Source organism: Lissotriton vulgaris, chromosome 2_1 (assembly GCF_964263255.1).
Source record: "Lissotriton vulgaris chromosome 2_1, aLisVul1.2, whole genome shotgun sequence".
Classification (NCBI taxonomy): domain Eukaryota; kingdom Metazoa; phylum Chordata; class Amphibia; order Caudata; family Salamandridae; genus Lissotriton; species Lissotriton vulgaris.
In genome coordinates this window covers 716,840,802-716,861,713 of record NC_141687.1, presented here as the reverse complement: position 1 = coordinate 716,861,713, position 20,912 = coordinate 716,840,802, and the positions used below count along the sequence as shown (strand labels likewise).

Below are 20,912 nucleotides of genomic sequence, written 5' to 3'. Positions count from 1 at the left end.
GCGGTCAACCTTAAGGTCCAAGGCCAGTTGCTCTGCTCTAGCCCGTAAAATCAAGGCCCCCCTGGTGGAACACCCTGCTTTGCCAGGATCTGTCCTCTGTGCCCTGGTCACTTTTCCGGCTGCCAATCTGACCGGGCCATGCTCCTCACTTCAGAAGTTCCACGGCTGGCATTTAAAGCCCTGGAGGCCTTCCGCGCACTACTGTGGGTCTTCAACTGGGCCCTAGCAGCGCTTGGATGTCTTAGAATATTTGGTGCAGCACGGGAAGCGCTACTAGATGGCGGCCACCATCATGCACATCAAGACCATGCCCCCAGCTGTTTACACTGTTGGTTTGGTTATTGAGAGCAATTTTCTAATCAGCCAAATGTGTTTAGTATATCCATTTTCATGAAAAGCTAAACTGGCAAGCAATTCGTTGACAGAATTTTACAGTAATTTTTTTAATACAATAATTAGTAGCTGTTTGCTGTATAGAAGTGCATGACTGCTTTAATTAATCTCTGTTGTGTATGCTTACATCATCTCACTTTGTATAATGACTTAATTTGACACAGCACACCACCAAAGTTTTTTCTGAACACCTGTATGATGGCAAACCATGCACAGTGAAAAGAGTAGGGACTGGTGTTTGGTGCAGTAATGATAAAGCAGACAATGGGAAGAGAAAATAAAACATGAGTGATAGAATTGTGGTATAGTAACAAAGTATTACTTATACAAAGTTGTCAGTGTAAAGCATTTTGTCTGCTCTTGGGTGAGTTTCTCTTTGGTGTTGGCTGGTCTTCTGTGATCTATCTTTACCAGTGTTTAATACATTTCTTTTCCACTTAAAGAACCTCTTGAAGTAGCTAGTAGCAACAATAATTTTCCCAGGTCTGCCTCCTCCTCGACTATTTCCTTGGGTCCCATATTCATTAGAGCACATGCAAAGATTTTTGCTGACTCTGGCTGTTTAGTTGCTTTCTATGTTTGCAGTGGAGGCCCAGTTTCTATTTATAGGGGTAATATGTTGCTTCATGACTGGTTCCCATAGGCAACCACCTGGTACTGTTTCTTTGTACATCGGTCCTTTTTTAATTCCAGACGAAAAGCATAAGAAACGTGTAATGTGAAGAAAAACAACTTTTTAAACTATACTAGTTTTTAGATAATGCTCAGAATATGCTGGATTTGAACAGCGGGCATGTGAATTTGCACGTGCCCACACCTTTTTAAGCCATGGTTCTGGGGGTGAGATGGCCAGAGGATCGCTTGGGATGCTTGTTTTCTACTTCCGTGTATGATTTGCTATTTTCTGTTCCTTTCATAACACTCAGACAAACTGTAACCTTGCCTTAACGGGTGCAATGGTTTTGCCTACAATGTCGCTTTGTGGGCAATTAATCAGCCCTTCAAGTTGATGTATGCCTAACACAGAAGCAAAGAGTCTAGTTGTGTTTTTGCCAAGCTTGTTCCTTTTATTAATTTTGTCTATTTACACAGAAAGACACAATCCGGTCACTGAGGGTTTCTCCTTTGTAAATCTGACGTGTAAGAAAACCAGTGGAGGCGGTGGAAGAAAGGGAACCACCAAGGAAATTGTTATAACTGCTGAATTTGAACTTGAAACAAACCAGAAAGAGGTGACAGGTTGGTTTACAAATACCCGTCGGTGCAAGCCAGACGACTTGCTGCTTGAATCTTGTTTTTCTGTATCTTCCTTTCATCTTCATGCACAGAAAAAGTATCTCCTGTTTTGACGCTTCATTGATCCATTTCAAAACTGCCATGCCTCACTTACTCAAAAAGTTACTGTCTGAAAGGCTGTTTGGTGTGGATGTGGTGTTTTCCATGTTAGATATCTGATAGGAATTATATCAAAGCCCAGGATCTGCATGGATGTCTTACATTTATGGCAACTTAACTACACGCATCTTTCTACATTCTAGATTCGTGTAATTTGAGCTGTGCACGGAAAAGGACCGAGAAGAGATTCCGCAAAACTGTTCGAACACTGAGAAAGGCGATCATTCGGGACCACTTCCAGCTTCGATTATCAGGAACGGACTTCGAGGTGGTCAGGAAGCCCCCTAGGTTCATGGATCCATTGGAGAGCTGCGGGGCTGGTCAGATGCGTGTGGACAACAGATGCGGTAAGCTGCCTGCATGCGTCCGCTAGCTGGAGCAAACTTTTTTCAAAGTGTGACTGTTGAATTGTGTGCCATTCCTCACCATGGAAGTGAGTGCGTTACTAGCCCTCAACTATCACAGGTTAAGTATAAGTGGGCGCGTGGGCTCTTTGTATGTCATATTCTTGCTGCATCTAACCTCCCAAATGATTCTTATGGATAAGAAAACACGACCAGCTTAAAAACACATGTCGTCCATTACTAGTTATTAGACATTTTATGGAGGCAAGGAAAACTGCAGGGCGGGCGGTCCTGTGCGCCTTTGCAGCACCGTCACCTGAAGCCACTGCCCAGCCCTCCATCGATACCTCATTCCAGCATGCAGCATCTTTATTGCATTTTGCAGTGCACATTTTATCAAGCCTGGAAAGAAAGAATGAAAATCAAAGCAAAATTGCAATGTTTTGTCTGGTTAAGGAAGATTTTGTGCAGTGCCGGCTTTAGGGCTGTGGGACAGGTTCATTCGCACCTGCGGCTGAACTTTGGTGGGGGGCGCTGTGTTTAAAAATATTTATTGGTCTAAAAGCATGTGAGCAGTTTTCAGGCAACAATAAAAATGTCAATATAACTCTGGTGATAAATTTTCCTACTGATGGGAGATCGGAATTTTGTCTAGTGGCAATTTTGACTCATCCTAAAGTAGCGCGAAGGGTTAATGTGCCTGGTGCAAAGAATGTGTACCAGGCAGATCACTGGACTAAGTGTGAGTGAATTATTATTAGCTCTATAAAAAAATGAAGTGTATTTCAGAGAGAGGCTCTGGAGAGATTTGGTGCACTGTTGGAAAGAGGTAGCGAGGGAATTCACTGAGAAGGAAGTCATGGAGGAGGGGCAACAAAAAGATTGTTGCACCAGGTACCACCAGCGCTAAAGCTGGGCCTGGTTGGATGTCCATACGTAGTGTTGCTTCATCATTGTAGCCCTTCACACCTTAATAGCCTAACCCAGTGGCGTAACACAGGCCCCTGCGGTGCGGGGGTACCCCCAAGCTCCAGGAGGCCCCCTCAGCCCAGTACACTGGCCAGAGAGCTCCTGATTGAGGCCGCAGGGAGCCCCTCTGCATACCTTGAAAGGTTACGCCAGTGGCCTAGCCACCAAGCGTCTCCGCCCCCTTTCAGCCTGCTTCCTCCGCTTGCATCTGGCAGTGGCCTTCTGGGGGATTTTATTTGGTCTGACTCAGCTTCTGCTACTTACGCATTTTAAATGAGTTCATCCCTGATGGCTGCACAGTCGTACATCAGCACGTCTGACGGCAGCCTCACCGTAATTCACAAACCCACCTATTCACTGTACTCCGCTTACCCACTGCACCCACTTTAAAAATCCCTGCCTTCCAGCTAATCCTCACTCTAACTATATTTATCATTTGTTACCTGATATGTTGCCATCTCACTACAGCAAACACCACAGACTTTTCGAAGTTCAGGTTTACCGTCATTATTGTCACCTGCACTTGCGCATATCTCCCTGTGACTATGGTGAGTTGCTCCTCTGCCTCTCAGATCTGTGCTCTATTATTGGCCAAACGAAATATAGAAATTAAATGACACGTGATTTATGGGGCACTGAGTTGATTGTAAAACTCAATCTGCTCCTCTTTGTTTAGTGTTTAGACATCTCATTAGTTACTAATAAGAAGGGATAATCTCCCGTGATGTGCTGCAACAAAGCATTTTGCCGCCAGGCGTAAATAATTTTGCACAAGAAGGTGAACTTGAGTAGAGGTCGCAGTGGAATCCTGAATATTTTGTTGTAACTCTCAAATGTGTAAAAGCCTAGTATCTCATGAAGATGTTGGCTCCCTCGTGAAGCCCGAATCATTCCTGTCTGCAGGGTGTCATTACATCGCCAGTTACAGAAGAAGCTCGACCTGCAAGAAAAAGTATTGGTGTTGCCAAATCTTTGATGTTTTGTAATGTATATTTGTGAAGTGCTTTATAACTGTTTGTATGGGCTTGTTGAGTTCAGGATCTGGGTACCCGTATGGTTCTGAGAGAAATGTTGACCTGAGATAATGGTGTTCTGTTTGGCTATTTTCAAATTGTTAAGAGGTGAGTCACTTTGGAAGGTGGCTGGTGGGGTTGGATGAGGCCTCGGCTAATGTAACCACCCGGTTCTGGAGGTCACATCTCATAAAGGATCAGTTGTAGATTGCATACAGTCCAAAGAAAAACAGAAATCTTCTAAAGAGACATATATCGATGGTGTGAAAGAAAATGAGAATGGAAGTGTGATAAAAACAGATGAAAGATAAGCTTATTCTAGCATGGTTGTGGTTCTGTAAGCGCTCATGGGATCAAACCTGCCTGGAGGTTATGGGGAAGATGGGGTTCTTCACTGAAAGAATGACTGATGAGTAAAACTGACCTCCGGCAGGAGCGATGTGCTCGGGAGAGTAGGTAAAAGACTAAAAACTTCAGAAAGACAATAGACAGGTCAGTAATCATTGTGTACGAGCAAATACAAACAATATTTGTGTATCCATGTGTGTTGTCTGTTCAAATTCTTTCTGCCCTAACATATTGCCATTTTGCGCACTACTCCTAGTCACTACGGTCTGCTTTGCTGCATCTAGGGACCAACTGAAGCTAGCCTGGCAGGGGGTCCCGCCTTGGCCAACAAGCTTCTTTTCCATTGACATGTAAACCGGCCTTTGCGTCTACATAACGTGTGCCAGATTGGGTTTCAGGAATCATTTCAGGATAAAAGGGCCACATGTGTCCTAACTTTATTACAGCATGCTATTACCGAATGTGTTGTATAATGTCTATGCACTGTGCTAGAGTTTATTCAATTAATACCGCACATATTACAGGGTGGTGAGCGTGTGAAGTGTAGAATGTCTACCCCTGTCCTTTGTACCGTTATTAAAGCACGATGCTTTAGACGAACTTAAATGTGATGTTTAGAATATGTACATTTGTACATGGAGATGTGCTCTGTTGAGCTCACTGATACATGATGTTACACTACACACATTTCTGGTTGCATGAAACCAGTGGCCGGTGCTTCCATGGGTGTCATTTAAGGGGTAGCCAAAAGTTGCTGCTGCGGTTATTTTTCTGCATGTGACTTCTGAGCAGCTTTGCAAAGTCAGTGCTCTTGTTTCCTTCAAGGTGCACACCCTCGTGTTCTAGAAGGGCTCTTTCAGCAGTATGGCAGTGCACATTCCACTCTGATGCCCTTGCATGCCATCAGGACCCTTTCACAGCATTACGGCGCATGCGTGGGTGCAGTGGCCCCATCACTGACGTACTGAATACCTTTCATCAGTTGTGGCTCGTATGTATAGAGCTTTCACTGTGTTGGTGGAGGGTGCTATGAAAGGATTCATGGATCGTGCCTCCCTGTGGGGAGGGGTCTTGGATGTTCCAAGGGCGGGTTGGAGGTGCAAATGGGTACGCAGTTGGTGCAGATAGGCCTGCTGTAGCAGAGTCTAAACATACCGGATGTGGTACCTCAGTGGGTCCACGTGGCCCCCATTAGTGGCGATTCACCCGCACTTCACTTGAGCTGATCTTCAGGTACATGGAACCCTTTCGGGGTTTGCAGTCATGCTTTTTTACGGGATGTCTGGCTCTGTCGCACATCACACATGGTAGCATTGACTAGAGCAACCCTGTGTGTTTGGTATTGTGCCACGTGGTGCAGATTTGCTGGCGGTCCCGTGCTTCGCTCGTGCATCTTCACAAACTGATCATGAGAGCAGCTACCGTAAACACCCACGCTTTTTTGGGAGTACGAATGCCTTTCATTTTTTTCTGTCAGTAGTTTTTAGGTCTCGCCTAGCGCTGGAGCACCCATGCGCTCGTCGCTCTGCAAGGCTTATTGTGATCGAGGAAATGTTAGTAGTGGATTTGTAGCTACGCCCATCATTTCCATTGGCTGGCATCATCATTTATGTTAAACTCTGGCCTCCGATTGAAAGTGAGGCTTTTTTTGTTACCGCCCTGTCTCCTTCTGCGATGACCCATCCGGACTGGATTGTTTGCTTGCGGCATGACTTGGTCTCCTTTATTACTCGGTGTAGGTCCTTTTTTCCCATTAAAGTGAAAGCATGGTGGCAACAGCTTGTTTTAGTTTGTAAGCCCTATGTCTTTAATGGGTTTCTGCCCACTTTCACTTTTACACACTGCATGCTTTAACTTCTCTTTAATGGGTTTCTGGCCGCTTTGACTTTCAAACACGGCATGCTTTAACTTTTCTTTGATGGGTTTCTGTCCGCTTTCGCTTTCAAAGACGGCATGATTTAGCTTTTCTTTAATGGGTTTCTGCCCGCTTTCACTTTGAAACACAGCATGCTTTAACTTTAGCGGCCGCGCCCTAAAGGATGTTATGCATCCCTTCCGAGACTCTTGGAGAGGGAGACTTTTGATTGTTTTGGTGAGTCTTAGCTCGTGAGCAGCACCTTTTATTATCCATGTTCGGTTTGTTGTTTTATATTACGGCCACAGTGGTGGCACTCTGTATCACCTACTAGCAAAGACCTGCTACTTCCGGGTGTGTAAAACCTCTGTTTACAATATTAATCTTGGCATAGGACTGATTATGAAAAATTAAGGAACTGAGACAGCAAAAGAACATTTTGTGATTTATAAACGTCCTATTGCGAGTCAGATTTACAAAACTGGTTTTGTGACTCGTTTTAAATTACAAATAGGAGGAAGCGTGAAAGGGGCTCTCTTACTAATTGCGAGGAACAATCAAAGGAATCAATGGTTTGTGATTGCGTTGCAACCGTTAAATAGACAACAATGTTGGGGGCGGCAGGATTTAACAAGCATTTGCAATGTAATTGGTGCCGTTAAGCTATTGCCATTATAAATGCCAATAGCTCAAACTAGCGTAAATGCGAGACCTATTGCATTGCAAATGCTTGTTAGGGTTAGTATCAGTCATTCTTCACCTTATGCCGTCTCTAATATTCAAAGATGGGGGTCTCTCTTCCTGTTATTTCAGTGGGTATTGTGACGTCATGCCAGGTTTGCTACTTCACATCATTTCGGTGAAATGCCAATGCTGCTCTGGCCGCTCATTGGGAGATTATTTTATTGTAAAGTACTTTTGTTTTACCTATGTATCCTTCACCTGTCTGCGTAAACCAGCCCTTTAATTATACTTTGAGTTTTGTGACTTTCACTATCAGTACAGAAACCGTCCTCTTCTAAATGCCAGGGGCTGTCGAGGCTTGTCTGTGAAGAGAGCCGGAATGAGTGGAAAAGTAGTAAAGTGCATCCTCTTCTAAATGCCAGGGGCTGTCGAGGCTTGTCTGTGAAGAGAGCCGGAATGAGTGGAAAAGTAGTAAAGTGCGCATGCAGGGCTCACCTGTCGTCTGAAGAGGGACCCCGCGTGCACGCCTCTTTAAATAGACCGCATGGCACACTCAGCTTGTAAAGCCAGTGCGTTAAGGAGTTGCGGTTTCGTCAAGGGCTTCCTAAATGATTATATTTACACAGTCAATTTGGTGGCATTAGGTGCCGCTTCCTTTATTCAGAATCACATTCTCTGGTCAGCCCTTGTTCCCTGTAGAACCGCTTCTCTTCCCCGGTGTAGGTATTACTCCTTGCAGTGCGCAGGTCAGTGACCCCTGTTGGTAGGTAAATGTACCACCCGTACTCTACCCCTCCTATAAACTGGGGATATTCATTTATTTATGCAATTTTATTTAGTGTGCACATTTCCAGAGGTGTCCGAGCACTTTGCCTGAGAGCGAGGAATGCTACATGAGAACATTTAGAGTAATAAGGTAGTAGGGGACCACATTTATGGCTACTATGGTCACTCCGGGTGAGATACCTATTCACAAGTTTATATATTACAAGTAGCCAGATTAGCAGGTTACACAGAGAAATATTACATATTTACAGAGATAAATACAAGTTGTTATACGATAAAGTTTGCGAACTTCAATATAAGAAGGCTTATGTACCGTTAGGTTACAGAGTAAGGGTTCATTTTAGAGCAGTGAAAGAGTCAGGGTCACAGTGGCAGCTCCACTGCTAAGCGTCGCCCCTCTGCTTTCAAGCAGAGTGAGAAACAAGAACATAAAATGATAACTGTCAGTTATCATTTTATGTTTGTGCTGTTTGGCAGGCGGGCGGGGAGGTGGGCTAGGCTGCTCTGCTCTCAGGACAGGGTAGTGGAGGATTGGTTTGCCCACTCCTAAATTCTTAGTGACAGTTTGGTCGGGCCACCAAAACCAGTCATGCGCACTGTACCCGTTCTCCATGCCTGCTGCATTACAGCCTGCATGGATAACATACCCACCCCTCCAGCCCCTGGCTGTGCTCTGTGTTACAGCGCTCAGACCAACCTCATTGCTGCATTGCAGCATCGTGATTGGCTAGGGGAGGGAGCCTGGCTGCGAATGTATGACGTCAATACGCATACATTCACAACGCTGTATTTTACATCTCGTTTGATTACACAACGACTTGCGCTGGACTTAGGAATAGTATGATTTACTAGTCCTACTCCAGCCTACGTAACAGTAGCGAAAGTGTTGGAATAGTAAATAATACTATTCTTTAGCTTAGAGCGCAATCCAGCGCAAGTCGTTGTAACGACTTGCGTTGTAATGTCAGCGATGTAAACGTACAACGGTTAAACGACCGCGTTGTAAAGGTCGTTTTCCCCTGGCTTCCTGTTTCTGAATTGGGAGGCAGGAGAGCAGAAGCAGAGACGCGGGATCCGACGGCAAGGTAAATTATTTTTTATTTATTTGCTCACTCCCTCCTGTAATCATGACCCTCCCGGAGCTGCCCTCACCTGCGAGCCGTGCTGGCCGCCACTGCAGGGTTGTGCCATTAAGGCAGGGGCTTATCCAGTATTGGGGTATCTTTCATAGATTCACATGCCTGAATCATTCCCCGTCGCCGAGGAGGGAGTCCCACGGTAATAATATATACAAAAGCAGTGCCTTAGAATTTTTTTTGTAGTAGGCTGACAAGACTATAGGCCTCAAAAGGCCCAAAACTTAGCAGCCTATCTACCTCATTATATGAAAAGAACTGAAAAGGAGTTTCAACCAATCAGCTGTCAGCACCCTCTAGAACCTTCACAGCAGAGGCAGTTCTCCTTAGGTTTTCAACGCACGTCGTGTGGAAGGGAGTCTCCCTGAGTGCCTACTCAGTTTTCTACTTTTCTCTACAGAATGTCTGAGAAGAAAGCTCTTTTCAAGGCCTGCAGAACCTGTGATAAAAAGAGTGTCCACATAGATGATCAGCACTTAGACTGCATCTACTGCCTGCATCCCTCTCACATTGTGAAGGATTGCAGGATCTGCTGCACCTTCCCTGCCAAGACCATCAGGGACAGGGAGGCAAGGGTTCTTCTATGGCTCAAATCATCTTCTACAGATGATGAGGGCAATGCATCTACTTCCAGCAAAAGAGCCAGATCCAGAGATAGCTCTTCTCCTGAGAGGAAGAAACACCTCAAATCCTCTCATAGAGCAACAGAACCCACAAGGAGGTCATCCTCTCCTCCTCTTGGATCTCCATCTTCAGCTAAAATTGTGAGTAAAGCCCAGGCAAAAACTGTCTCTCTGGTGTCTTCTCACACAGTATCTGTGTCTTCTGCCACCTCAAGCTCTTCTGCTACGGTGCTAACGTCTTCTATCACCTCACCTATTGTGTCATCCAAGGTTTCCTCTGAGAAATCTTCTGGGGCTAAGGAAATTTCTTCAGTTTCCTCAAAATCATCGTCGACAACGACTCCATCGTTGACGAAAGCCCCGTCGAAGTCATCTTCGACAAAAGCCCCATCGACGTCAAAGTCATCGTCGACGAAGAGCCCGTCGACGACGAAGAGCCTGTCGACGACGAAGATCCCGTCGACGACGAAGATCTCAGTGAAGAAGAGCCCGTCGACGACAGTTCCGTCGACGAAGAATCCGTCTACGTCAGCCCCGTCGACGGCGGTCCCGTTCACAGTGCCACAGTCGACGACGATCCCCTCGACGATGAGTCCGTCGACGACGAGCTCGTCTACGGCAATTCCATCAATGAGCAAGCCGCCTCCGGCACAACTTATCAAGAAGCCGGAATCGATGATGAGTCCAATTATTACCAAGACGCCACCTGCAAGAGTGGCATACACTCCTTTCCAGTTGAAGACCTATCATAGGCAGGACTACTCTAATATTTCCCGGCTATTACCATCGCACAGTTTGGAAACGTATGTGGAGGAAGAGGAATCGGATGAGGATGATGGAGACGAAGGAGGTCCCTTTGGGATTGCACGCCATCAGAATTACGATGCCAACACACACTGTGGACCCCACATCTCAAGAAGATCAGGATACTTCCTCTTCAGATGAAGATGGTAGAGAGGAAGGCAAACTGCCTAATGACAATACACCTGAAGATCCATGGGATGAATACATAATCCCCATGCCTTCACCTCCCTTGCCGCAACCCTCGGATTCTCCAATGGAGGACATTGGTGGCTTTCACAATATCATGCAAAGGGATGTTACAAGATTTGAACTGCCAGTTACCATTGAGCAGTTGGACTGCTTTTTACACAACTTTAAAGAAGGGTATAGGAAGGTCACCAGGGCTATACCCATTATAGATTTCATTTGGAAGGAAGGTCTTAAGATAATGAAGACGCCCGCTTCTATCCCTGCAGTCCTTCCTCGTATTGAGAAAAAGTATAGAGCACCGCCAAAAACTCCATCTTGTCTGGTGGGCCATCCACGTCCGGACTCTGAAACATCTCAAGCTGCTCAACAGAGGTCCAAGAATCCATCCGCTCCAATCGCAACACCGCCGGACAAAGAGGGCAGGAGATTGGATCTTATAGGAAAAAAGTTCTCCACCAATGCTGCGGCTTCCATTAAAGCAGCAAATTCCTTGGCAATCCTTGCCCGCTATGACCGACAGATGTGGTCGGATCTGTCGGAATTCATAGATCTGATACCGGAAGATCGTCAGCAGGAAGCACGTAAAATAGTGCTGGAAGGAGAGAGGGCGGCATCAGAAATAATAGACTGCGCCCTAGACATCGCTAACACTAACTTTAGACAGTTATCAGGTGCTGCGGTCCTCAGATGACAGGGCTGGCTCAGAGCAACCTCCTTCAGACTGGAAGTGCAGACAAAGATCCTAGATATGGCTTACGACGGGGATTCACTCTTCGGTAAGCACATAGATGACACCCTACTTACCATCAAAACGGATACCGACACCGCAAAATCACTTGGTACCCTGCAATATAAGAGAGGCTCTTTTAGAGGGGCAAGGGGTCGTGGTTTTTCATCTAGGGGAAATTACTACAACCAACAGAACAGACAATGCCAGTCTCAGTACAAGCAACCGTATTACCAGTCTTCATACAGGCAATCTACCTCCAGCAATTTCTCTCGTCAGGGAGGAAGACGAAGATCAAATAATCAGGGACGAGATTCCAACAAACGTAAATGAGCTATGCCGGACACCAGCCCAACATCCTCCCCTCCCTGTGGGCGCAAAGATCTCCGCCTTTACCAGCAATGGCGGAACATTACATCGGATCAGTGGGTCCTCGACCTAGTAGAAAAAGGACACACTCTGGAGTTCTTAAAGGAACCGCCTACAACCCCCCCCCCCAGGGGTCCCCCTCCCACTCGTCTTCACTTACTGTTAAAAGAAGCCCTAAACATGTTTCGCAAGAATGCGATAGAGAAGGTTCCCATCTCGCAAAGAGGAAAGGGATTCTACTCTCGCTTCTACCTAATAAAGAAGAAATCGGGAGATTGGCGCCCGATTTTGGATCTGCGCAAACTCAACAAATTCTTGAAGAAACAAAGTTTTCGCATGGTGACGTTGACAGATGTGCTTAATTGTCTCAACAAAGGGGATTTTATGGCTTCTCTGGACTTGGAAGAAGCTTGCTTCCATATCCCTACATACCCCAAACATCGCAAATACCTGCGATTCACAGTGGCTGGCGTCCACTTTCAATTCAAGGTGCTTCCATTCGGGCTGAAATCGGCACCAAGAATATTTACCAAATGTTTAGCCCCAGTTTCTGCAGCACTGAGGTCGCAGGGAATACAAGTCTTCCTATATCTCGACGACTGGCTGCTCAAAGGACCATCAAAACAGGCTACAAGACAAGCGGTCAAAAGCTCCCTCCGTCTATTCTCAAACCTAGGGCTCACCCTCAATGCAAAGAAATCACAAATGCAACCCCTTCAGGTGTTACCTTTCTGGAAGCTTCACTGGACACCCAACAGTGCAAGGCGTTCTTGTCTCAGGAACGGCAGAACAAACTTCAAAAACTAGCTAAACTAATCTCAACAAAAAGTCACTTTCTGTCAGAACATATGCGTCTCTTCTGGGGATGTGCTCTTCAGCGATCAGCTTAGTCCCATTTGCAAGACTCAGGATGAGGCCGCTGCAAGAAGAATTGCACAGACAATGGCGACAAAAAGGAGGGTCTTTCGACGATCGCATAAAGGTGACATCCAGAATGAGGCAAGCTCTTCAATGGTGGTCAAAAGAAAACAATCTGTCACCGGGCCTCACGTTTCTCCAAACCCTTCCGGAGTTCATCCTAACCACAGACGGATCTATGGAAGGTTGGGGAGGTCATCTCCAGGACCTCCAGATCCAAGGGCGTTGGTCTCACCAATTCCGGCAGAGTCATATCAACAGTCTAGAGTTAAGAGCCATTTTCCTGTCTCTGCAGGCGTTCCTGCCGAGAATTGCAAATTCCTCAGTGCTGGTGCGTACAGACAATACCACCAGCATGTTCTACATCAACAAGCAAGGGGGGACGAGATCTCTCTCCCTCTCACAGGAGGCTCAAGAGATGTGGGAGTGGGTTATACAACACGGCATAACCCTCAGAGCGGAGCATGTGAAGGGGGTGCAAAACTCTCTAGCCGACAACCTCAGCAGATCTCTCACAGGTTGCCACGAATGGGAACTGGAACAGGATCAGGTGAACAGGATCTTTCAGAGATGGGGCACGCCAACTCTGGATCTGTTTGCGACTCGACAGAACAGCAAATGCCTGTACTACGCAGCAGATTTCCTCAACAGGGTTCAAGGGGAAATGCCCTATCCATGAGATGGTCAGGAATCTATGCTTACGCTTTTCCCCCGATTCCTTTAATACCGAGGATACTGCAAAAGATGAAGAGGGAACATTGCACTCTTCTCCTCATTGCTCCTCGCTGGCAGAGGCAGTACTGGTTCCAAGAACTGCTCCTGCTATCTCAGCAGCCTCCAATTCATCTCAGACCAACAATTTCAATGTTGACAAGGGAAGGAGGTCAGATTTTACACCCGGATCCTCAATCGCTTCACTTGCACGCCTGGCTCCTGACTTCCTAGAGTTTAAGGATCTCAAGATTTCTGCAGACTGTAGAGAGATTCTGTCTCAAGCCCGTGCTCAGAGTACTATCAGAACGTACCGTTTTAAATGGAGATGATTCTGTAGTTGGTGTGAAGCAAATGATGTTCATCCGCTCCAGGCTCCACCTGAGGATATCCTTCCTTACTTGCTATCGCTAGCCAAAGCAGGTCTAGTATTCTCTTCTATCAAAGTACATCTGGCCGCTATATCCAGTTTCAGAAAAAGTTCAAACAAGCCATCACTCTTCCTCATTGATTAAACAATTTCTCAAAGGATTATTTCGGGCTTTTCCTCCAATTCGACCTCCACCTCCGGAATGGGATCTCAATATTGTTTTGTCCCAGTTAATGAGGAGGCCCTTCAAACCTATTCACAAGGCTGAACTAAAGTTCTTAACCTGGAAAGTGGCTATTTTACTAGCTCTCACTTCAGCCCGGAGAGTTAGTCAGATTCCAGCTTTCACGATTTCCGAGCCTTTCCTTCATTTCTCTAAGGACTATGTCACTCTGAGAACAAATCCGTAGTTCATCCTTAAGGTACCATCTCAATTTCATATAAACCAGCCGGTAAAGTTAAAGACTTTCTTCCCAGATACTGTCACACCGGCAGAAAAGGCCCTGCACTCTCTTGATGTGAAACGATGTCTAAAGTTCTATCTTCAAAAAACTAAAGACATAAGAAAATCTGAGCAGTTATTTATTGCTTATGGTCAGGTCGCGCTGGGACAAGCCGTGACAAAAGCAAGGGTAGCCAGATGGTTATCCTCAGTAATACAATTCTGTCATGAAAAAGATAACAGACCACATTAGCAAACATGGAAGTGGAATCGCCATCATCCACAAAGAAACCATCCACAGCATCACCACTGCAGATGACACCACCCAATCATGGAACACCTTAACTTCCAATTCCAGACTGATGGCAAAATCACCATCAGAGGCACCCTTGCATACAGACCTCCAGGACCTCGCCCAAGCTTCTGCGACTCTATCCCCGACTTCATCACCCAGCTCGTCAACATTCTCCAAACACTAAATCTTTCTCAAAAACCTGAATTTTCACCTCGACGACCTTAGCGACAGCAACACTGCCAACCTCCTTGAAAGCATGAACAACATCGGCCTCGCCTAACTAGTCACCAAGCCCACACACATCGCTGGACACACACTTGGCCCGACCTTCACGGCCAGCGACAAAGTAAAGTACAGCCATGTCACCAGGACAGACCACGCCATTGTCCACTTCACCGTCACAGGAAACCCCAGGCCGCCAGCCACCAAAACCACCCAGAACTTCACACTGCAGCTGGAACAAAGTATCAAGGAGCCAGTAGACCAAAGGCCTTAACACCTCCAAACCTGACACCACAACCAACCTAGAACAGGCTGTCGAACTTCTCCACCTGTATGACCGATTCCGCCAACAGAGTTGCCCCCGTCAAGCCCATCAAATCCAAGAGATCCTCCAAACAGGCCGGTTTTTATACCATAGAACTGAGGAACACAAATACAACTTCAACTGATTTGAAAGGAAATGGCGCACCAGCAAGGAACCCACAGACAAGCCAAATTCAAGGCATCTCTCAAGCAATACCACCAGCTCCTGAAAGGGAGTAAAAGGAGTGCCCTTGCCAACAGTATCGAAGCCAGTTCTAACCATAGCAATTAATTCTTCAACCCCTCACCCACCAAAAACATTACCCCCTTCCCAGGAACTCTGGGACACCCTGGTAAACTTCTTCCATGACAAGCTCTCAACCATCTACAAAAAATTCTAACCCCCACCCACCGCCGCCAACATCTTCAGCCTTCTCGCTCCCATAGATGTAAACCCCAACCACATGCTCACCATATGGAAGCAGCTCACCACTCAAAACACCACAGCCATCATGAACTCCATCCAGTCAGGAGCACCCACGGACCACTGACCCCACCACATCTTCAACCTTGGGAGCAAGATGATCAGCAATGTGCTCACTGCTATCTTCAATGCGCCCATCACCACAGCCACCTTCTCGATGGATGGAAACATGCGGAGATCAAACCCCTTCTCAAGAAACCATCCGCCGACCCACAGCGATATTAAAAAATAAAAAATACTGTCCCTTTCCTGCCAAAGTCCTCTGAAAGGCCATCAACCGTGAACTCCTGGAACACCTGGGGAACAATAATCTCTGGACACCTGCCATTCTGGATTCCACACCAACCACAGCACTGAAAACTGCCCCTGATTGCTACCACCGACAACACCAGAACCCTCCTTGGCCAGGAGAAATGGGAGCCCTGATCCCCCTCAACTTCTCAGCAGCGTTCAACACAGTATCCCACCACAGCCTTATCAAAAGGCTTCACCACATTGGCATCCATGGAGACGCCCTCAAATGGATTGCCTTCTTCCTCACCGAAAGAACCCAGAGAATCGGCTTACCACCTTTTACCTCGGAACCTAAGAACCTCATCTGCGGTGTTCCTCAAGAGTCGTACCTCAGCCCTACTCTGTTCAACACCTACATGACCCCCTTGACCAATATCGTTGGAACCCATGGACTAAACATCATATCCTTCGCCGAAGACTACTAGCTCACCCTCTCACTATCAGAAGATCCCTCCTCTATGATGGCCAACATTCGTAGGTGCATGATGAGCGTCACGGACTGGATGAAAGACAACTGCCTAAAACTCAGCACAGACAAAACAGAAGTGCTGATCTTCTGTAACAACACCTCCCCGTGAAACAATACCTGGTGACCTTTTGAACTAGGACCCTCATCTACTGCGACAAACCATGCCCACAACCTTGGCATCATCCTGAACAGCAAGCTCACCATGAAAAGCAAAATCAATGCAGTCTTCTGCACCTGCTTCCTCACTCTTTGCAAGGTCCGTAAGATCTTCAAATGGCTCTGTGTCAACACCAGACTCAAGCCCTAGTCATCAGCTGGCTTGACTACGGAAAGATAATCTACGTAAGAATCACCTTGCACCTCCTGAAGAGTCTACAAAACATACTAAATTCAGCAGCCAGACTCATCATCGGCCTCCCAAAACGAACCCCCATCACACTCACCTCAAGGAGCTCCACTGGCTCCCCATTCAGAAGAGATGTCAATTCAAGATGCTGTCCTCACCTACAATGAAATAGAAATATTTGCCTATGCCTCTGAGCTAGTTAAAGTACACACTGGTTCATGTACAAGTAAACCACAACTTATTAGTTTACCCAAAACAGTTTATGTTTTCAATTTGTACTCAATTTACAAACAAAAAGGAGAAATTCAGAAAACACAGAACTAAGACCACTATCAACCTCATGTCTTAGCCATATGCAGTTTCAAAAACACTTTATACATATATACAGTGAACCAAACATATATTTGACATTTTCAAAAAAGTGACTTTTTACCAAAAAACAAATATCACCATGAATATATTATAGAAGATGGACACAAATAACATTGTACATTTGTGAGATGAAAAAAACTTCTTGCAAACATTTATAAAACACAGGGAGAAAAAAGAACAAAGTGTTTTCAAACACAATTCAACTCCCACGACCTGAACAGGAGACAATCAATTAACTTTCAGGAATATTGCCCATTTCTGCGTCAATAACAATGGCCAACTGGCCAGTGAACAAGAAAGAAGGGGGGGTGCCGACGCGTTTCGAACCCTGATTAGTGACTTGCAGGATTCTCGTCAGGGCAGTGTGAATCTAGTCCATGGGAACTTGTGTTAATCCTGCCCACGGTCAGTCCTGTTTACATGGAAATGTCGTCTAGGCTTTGTGGTTTGCACTGCGTTAATCTTGGAATCTTTGCAACTCTGTGCGATGTCTTAGCTCACTTGGGGTTATATTCATGTACTTTTTGGACACCGGTCCGCGGCGACCGCAATCGGGGTTCTCATTCTGTAATCGTATTTTTCAAAACAGTGACCCGCTTAGTGAATCGCAATTGTTCAAAAACAAATAACATTGTACATTTGTGAGATGAAAAAAACTTCTTGCAAACATTTATAAAACACAGGGAGAAAAAAGAACAAAGTGTTTTCAAACACAATTCAACTCCCACGACCTGAACAGGAGACAATCAATTAACTTTCAGGAATATTGCCCATTTCTGCGTCAATAACAATGGCCAACTGGCCAGTGAACAAGAAAGAAGGGGGGGTGCCGACGCGTTTCGAACCCTGATTAGTGACCTACAAAGCACTACACAGCCAAGGACAAGCCTACTTCAGCCATTGCTTGAACTTCCGACAACCCTCCAGACACTTGCACTCTGCCTCCCTCTCCCTCACTCACACTCCTGATATCCACCATGGCAACAGTGGAGGACGCTCCTTCTCCTAGCTCGCTACGAAGTCCTAGAATGACCTCCCTCTTCACCTTCGGGTCTCGTTCTCTCTGTTGGAATTCAGGAAAAGACTCAAGACCTGGCTGTTAAGCTGTACTCTCCCTAAGCAACAGGTTTCTCAGAGCTTAGATACCCTAACAGGTGATTAGCCATGTTTTAAAAGTCCTGTTTGATTGACTGATTGATTCTCCTGGCATCCTTTGAGGCATGGGCCAGGGCAACCAGGCCAAAACGTGGTTCTGTGGTACAAGCACCAACTCCCTACATTCCCAAGGCCAGTGACATAGGCTCCTCTAAAGGGGTAGGGGCAATTGCTGCCTCCAGTCCCCTAAGCTCCATTGTACTATTGCGTCTTCTAGGGGAAAAGATTTATAGCCCATTCAATCCAGAATTCACCTTACTTTTAGCTTCCTGATGTCGAGGCATCTGCCTTATTTGTGGCCAACCAGGACTCTGCCCTGTCAAAAATGAAGACAGTGACACACAAAGTCAGTGGAATACCTTCCTTTATCCAACATTATCTCCACATTCTTGTAAATAGGGATTCGAGATGGGAAAAGAAATGATTTGGGTACCGGGTATCAGCAAACTGCATTGGAGGACAACATAGGCACTGAGGTTGCACACCGGGCCACTCTGGATTTAAAGAGCCCCAGTGACCCCCTGCAACCTTCCAAAATGACCCTGTGACCCATGTAGCCAATAGGCTCTAGGGACTGTCTTTGTGGCTCCCCAGCAAGCCAAACTTAAATGAATGCAACAGAAAACGGCCATTTGAAACCAAGGGAGTCCGCCCACACCTATACCTGGAAGCTGCCAGGGCAGCGGCCCCTCTCGACCAGTTAAACCAGTCAACAGGAGTCTGTCAGTAGGAACTACAACATAAAGCGAAGGCAATAAAAAGGTACTAGATGAGGAGCTTCAAGGCATTTCCAAGCGTCTCTGTTCCGAGCATGGCAGAGAGTTTGTTTGCTATTTCTAGGGTCAACCTCTATGAGCGTACGTACCTTCTTCCAAGCCTGGGATGGAAAGATGTGTGATATTGCACGACGGCAGGTGGTTACTATCTGTAGATCATTGGCCACTGGACCCACAACATTTAATGTATCTGCTCCTAATGGGGCAAGAGCTTGCATTTTATCTTGTGATAAGTCTAGTGACATGGGTGAACAGATGAAGGTCCTAGCAGCAGTAGGGCCACATTTTATCTAATTTTAAGGGACCCTCTTCTTCCCCAAATACACTTTTATGCTTGTCATGTTAGTCCTTTTGTCTAGACAAACAACCCTGAGCCACTCAACCCCGCCCCCATTATGCTGTTGGCCCATCTTTTGCATGTCCGGTAACTCACACTTAAGGCTCATAGTTTTCGTCTTGCATTGTTTTTGCACATGATTGAGACTGAAAGTAGTCTGTTTGCTCATTTTGATTTTTTTCAGGGAAATTGAACCAAAAATGGATTATGGCCCTTCTAGTCATCATCTCTCAGAGCTTTCAGGCCATTAGTTGTGCATGTATGATTTCTTGTTAATGTAATAGCTACTTATGATCATATGTGCTTCTACTACATTGCTCGTGTTTTCAGATGGATGTACTGTAGCACTCATGGCTGCTAATAGCCCAGAAATCATGCAAATGTCTGTGTACTTACAGTTTGATAAATATTGAAATGTGTTAAAACCTGGCCCTCTTCTCAAAATGTACAACTTTGTCACCAATTACGAAGTCCTCTGTCTGCAGCGACGCCGCTAAGCCACCAGTGAGGTTTGGCAGAGTTGCAAGGTGACTCCTCTATCGAGTGCATCACAGAACCACCCAAAAAAAGGAGGAACCACAAAGGGGCTGCAGGCTTGGGAACCCCACCCCATGGGTGTGTCCTATGGAGGAAAACCGCGATCCCCCTGTATTCCTTTGAGACAGTTGAATTTGGGGTGGGGGTCTGACCTAGCATCGCTCCATTATGTGTGGGAGCTACATCTTCCAACACCACAGGCAAAAGGTACCCACCTGTTGGATTGTGTCCGGCCATGGGGCAGTCCACTACGGGCACCTCGTCAGTTACTGCCCAGGATCACTGTATCAATTAACCCAAATTTGCATTTCATAAACCTGTAAATAATGTATACTCTAATTAAAAAACAACTGTGAGGTGTCATATTTCAGGTATTCCATGTATATGCACATATTTCATATTCTGTCCTGAGATAACTTCTTAGGGCGATAAACTTTTTAACGAAGAGGGATTTCCGAATGTCCACTAACAGTAGTTTGGCACTGTCAACCTGTTTTTACATTTTGTTTTCACGGTGGTGCTAGAGGATAAACATATTGCAGTTATGCCTAAAGAAAAGATGGCACAGTAGGTATTGAAATGACAATCCGAAGAGTATTCCTTACGGCTATTGCATCTCGAAGGAGTACAGACGGCATTGTGTGTTTTGTTATTTATTTTAATGTATTTAATGTAAACACTGGCTCACGATTTGCCAGGAAAATGATTCATTGCTTTTCTCTCGGGTAGCCATCCTTATGGAGCGGCACTCCTTAATTTAGGATATTTACTGGATCAAAACAGGCTTATGAAGAGAGCTTCTGTGCCTTTTCCATCATTACTACCCCATAACTCCTCATACATGAAATATTCAACTGTCCCCAACATGGCTATCTCATCTAGTCATATGAAGTTTCCCTAAATGCATAATTTCCGTTGTAATTGCTGTGTGTTGCTGTAAGCATGACTGAACTGTCCCTGTTATGCAGATCATTGCAATAGTGTAGGAGCACACATGAAAATTCTTCTTGCTTCCAACTAATGTGCTGATTTGCCCCCAGATGCCCACTCACTAGCCCAGTGGTTATCAAACTTTTTTGACCATTGGCTCTCTTGACCCATTGGTCATTGTCCGTGGCTCCCCACTGTTACTTTTTTTGGAGGGTGGGGGGATGTAAGCCCGGCCTCAGGAGTACTTGCATTTTTCTCCCAGAAAATAATTGGGATGCAGCTGAAGAAGGTATTATAATCATATACGCAGGGTGTT

At 45.8% G+C, this 20,912-nt stretch overlaps 1 protein-coding gene across 8 annotated transcripts in view; it reads left to right on the top strand.

Moving 5' to 3' along the window:
- SCUBE2 (signal peptide, CUB domain and EGF like domain containing 2) overlaps positions 1-20,912 on the top strand; it is a 669,241-nt gene that overhangs the window by 535,453 nt on the left and 112,876 nt on the right. For 6 of the 8 annotated variants that reach the window (XM_086955985.1, XM_086955983.1, XM_086955988.1 and 3 more), the window contains 2 exons: positions 1,486-1,632; positions 1,932-2,135. In XM_086955985.1, the coding sequence (XP_086812111.1) occupies positions 1,486-1,632; positions 1,932-2,135 (351 nt within the window). The remainder of the gene's footprint in view (positions 1-1,485; positions 1,633-1,931; positions 2,136-20,912) is intronic. The other 2 variants (XM_086955987.1, XM_086955986.1) reach the window with 1 other exon arrangement.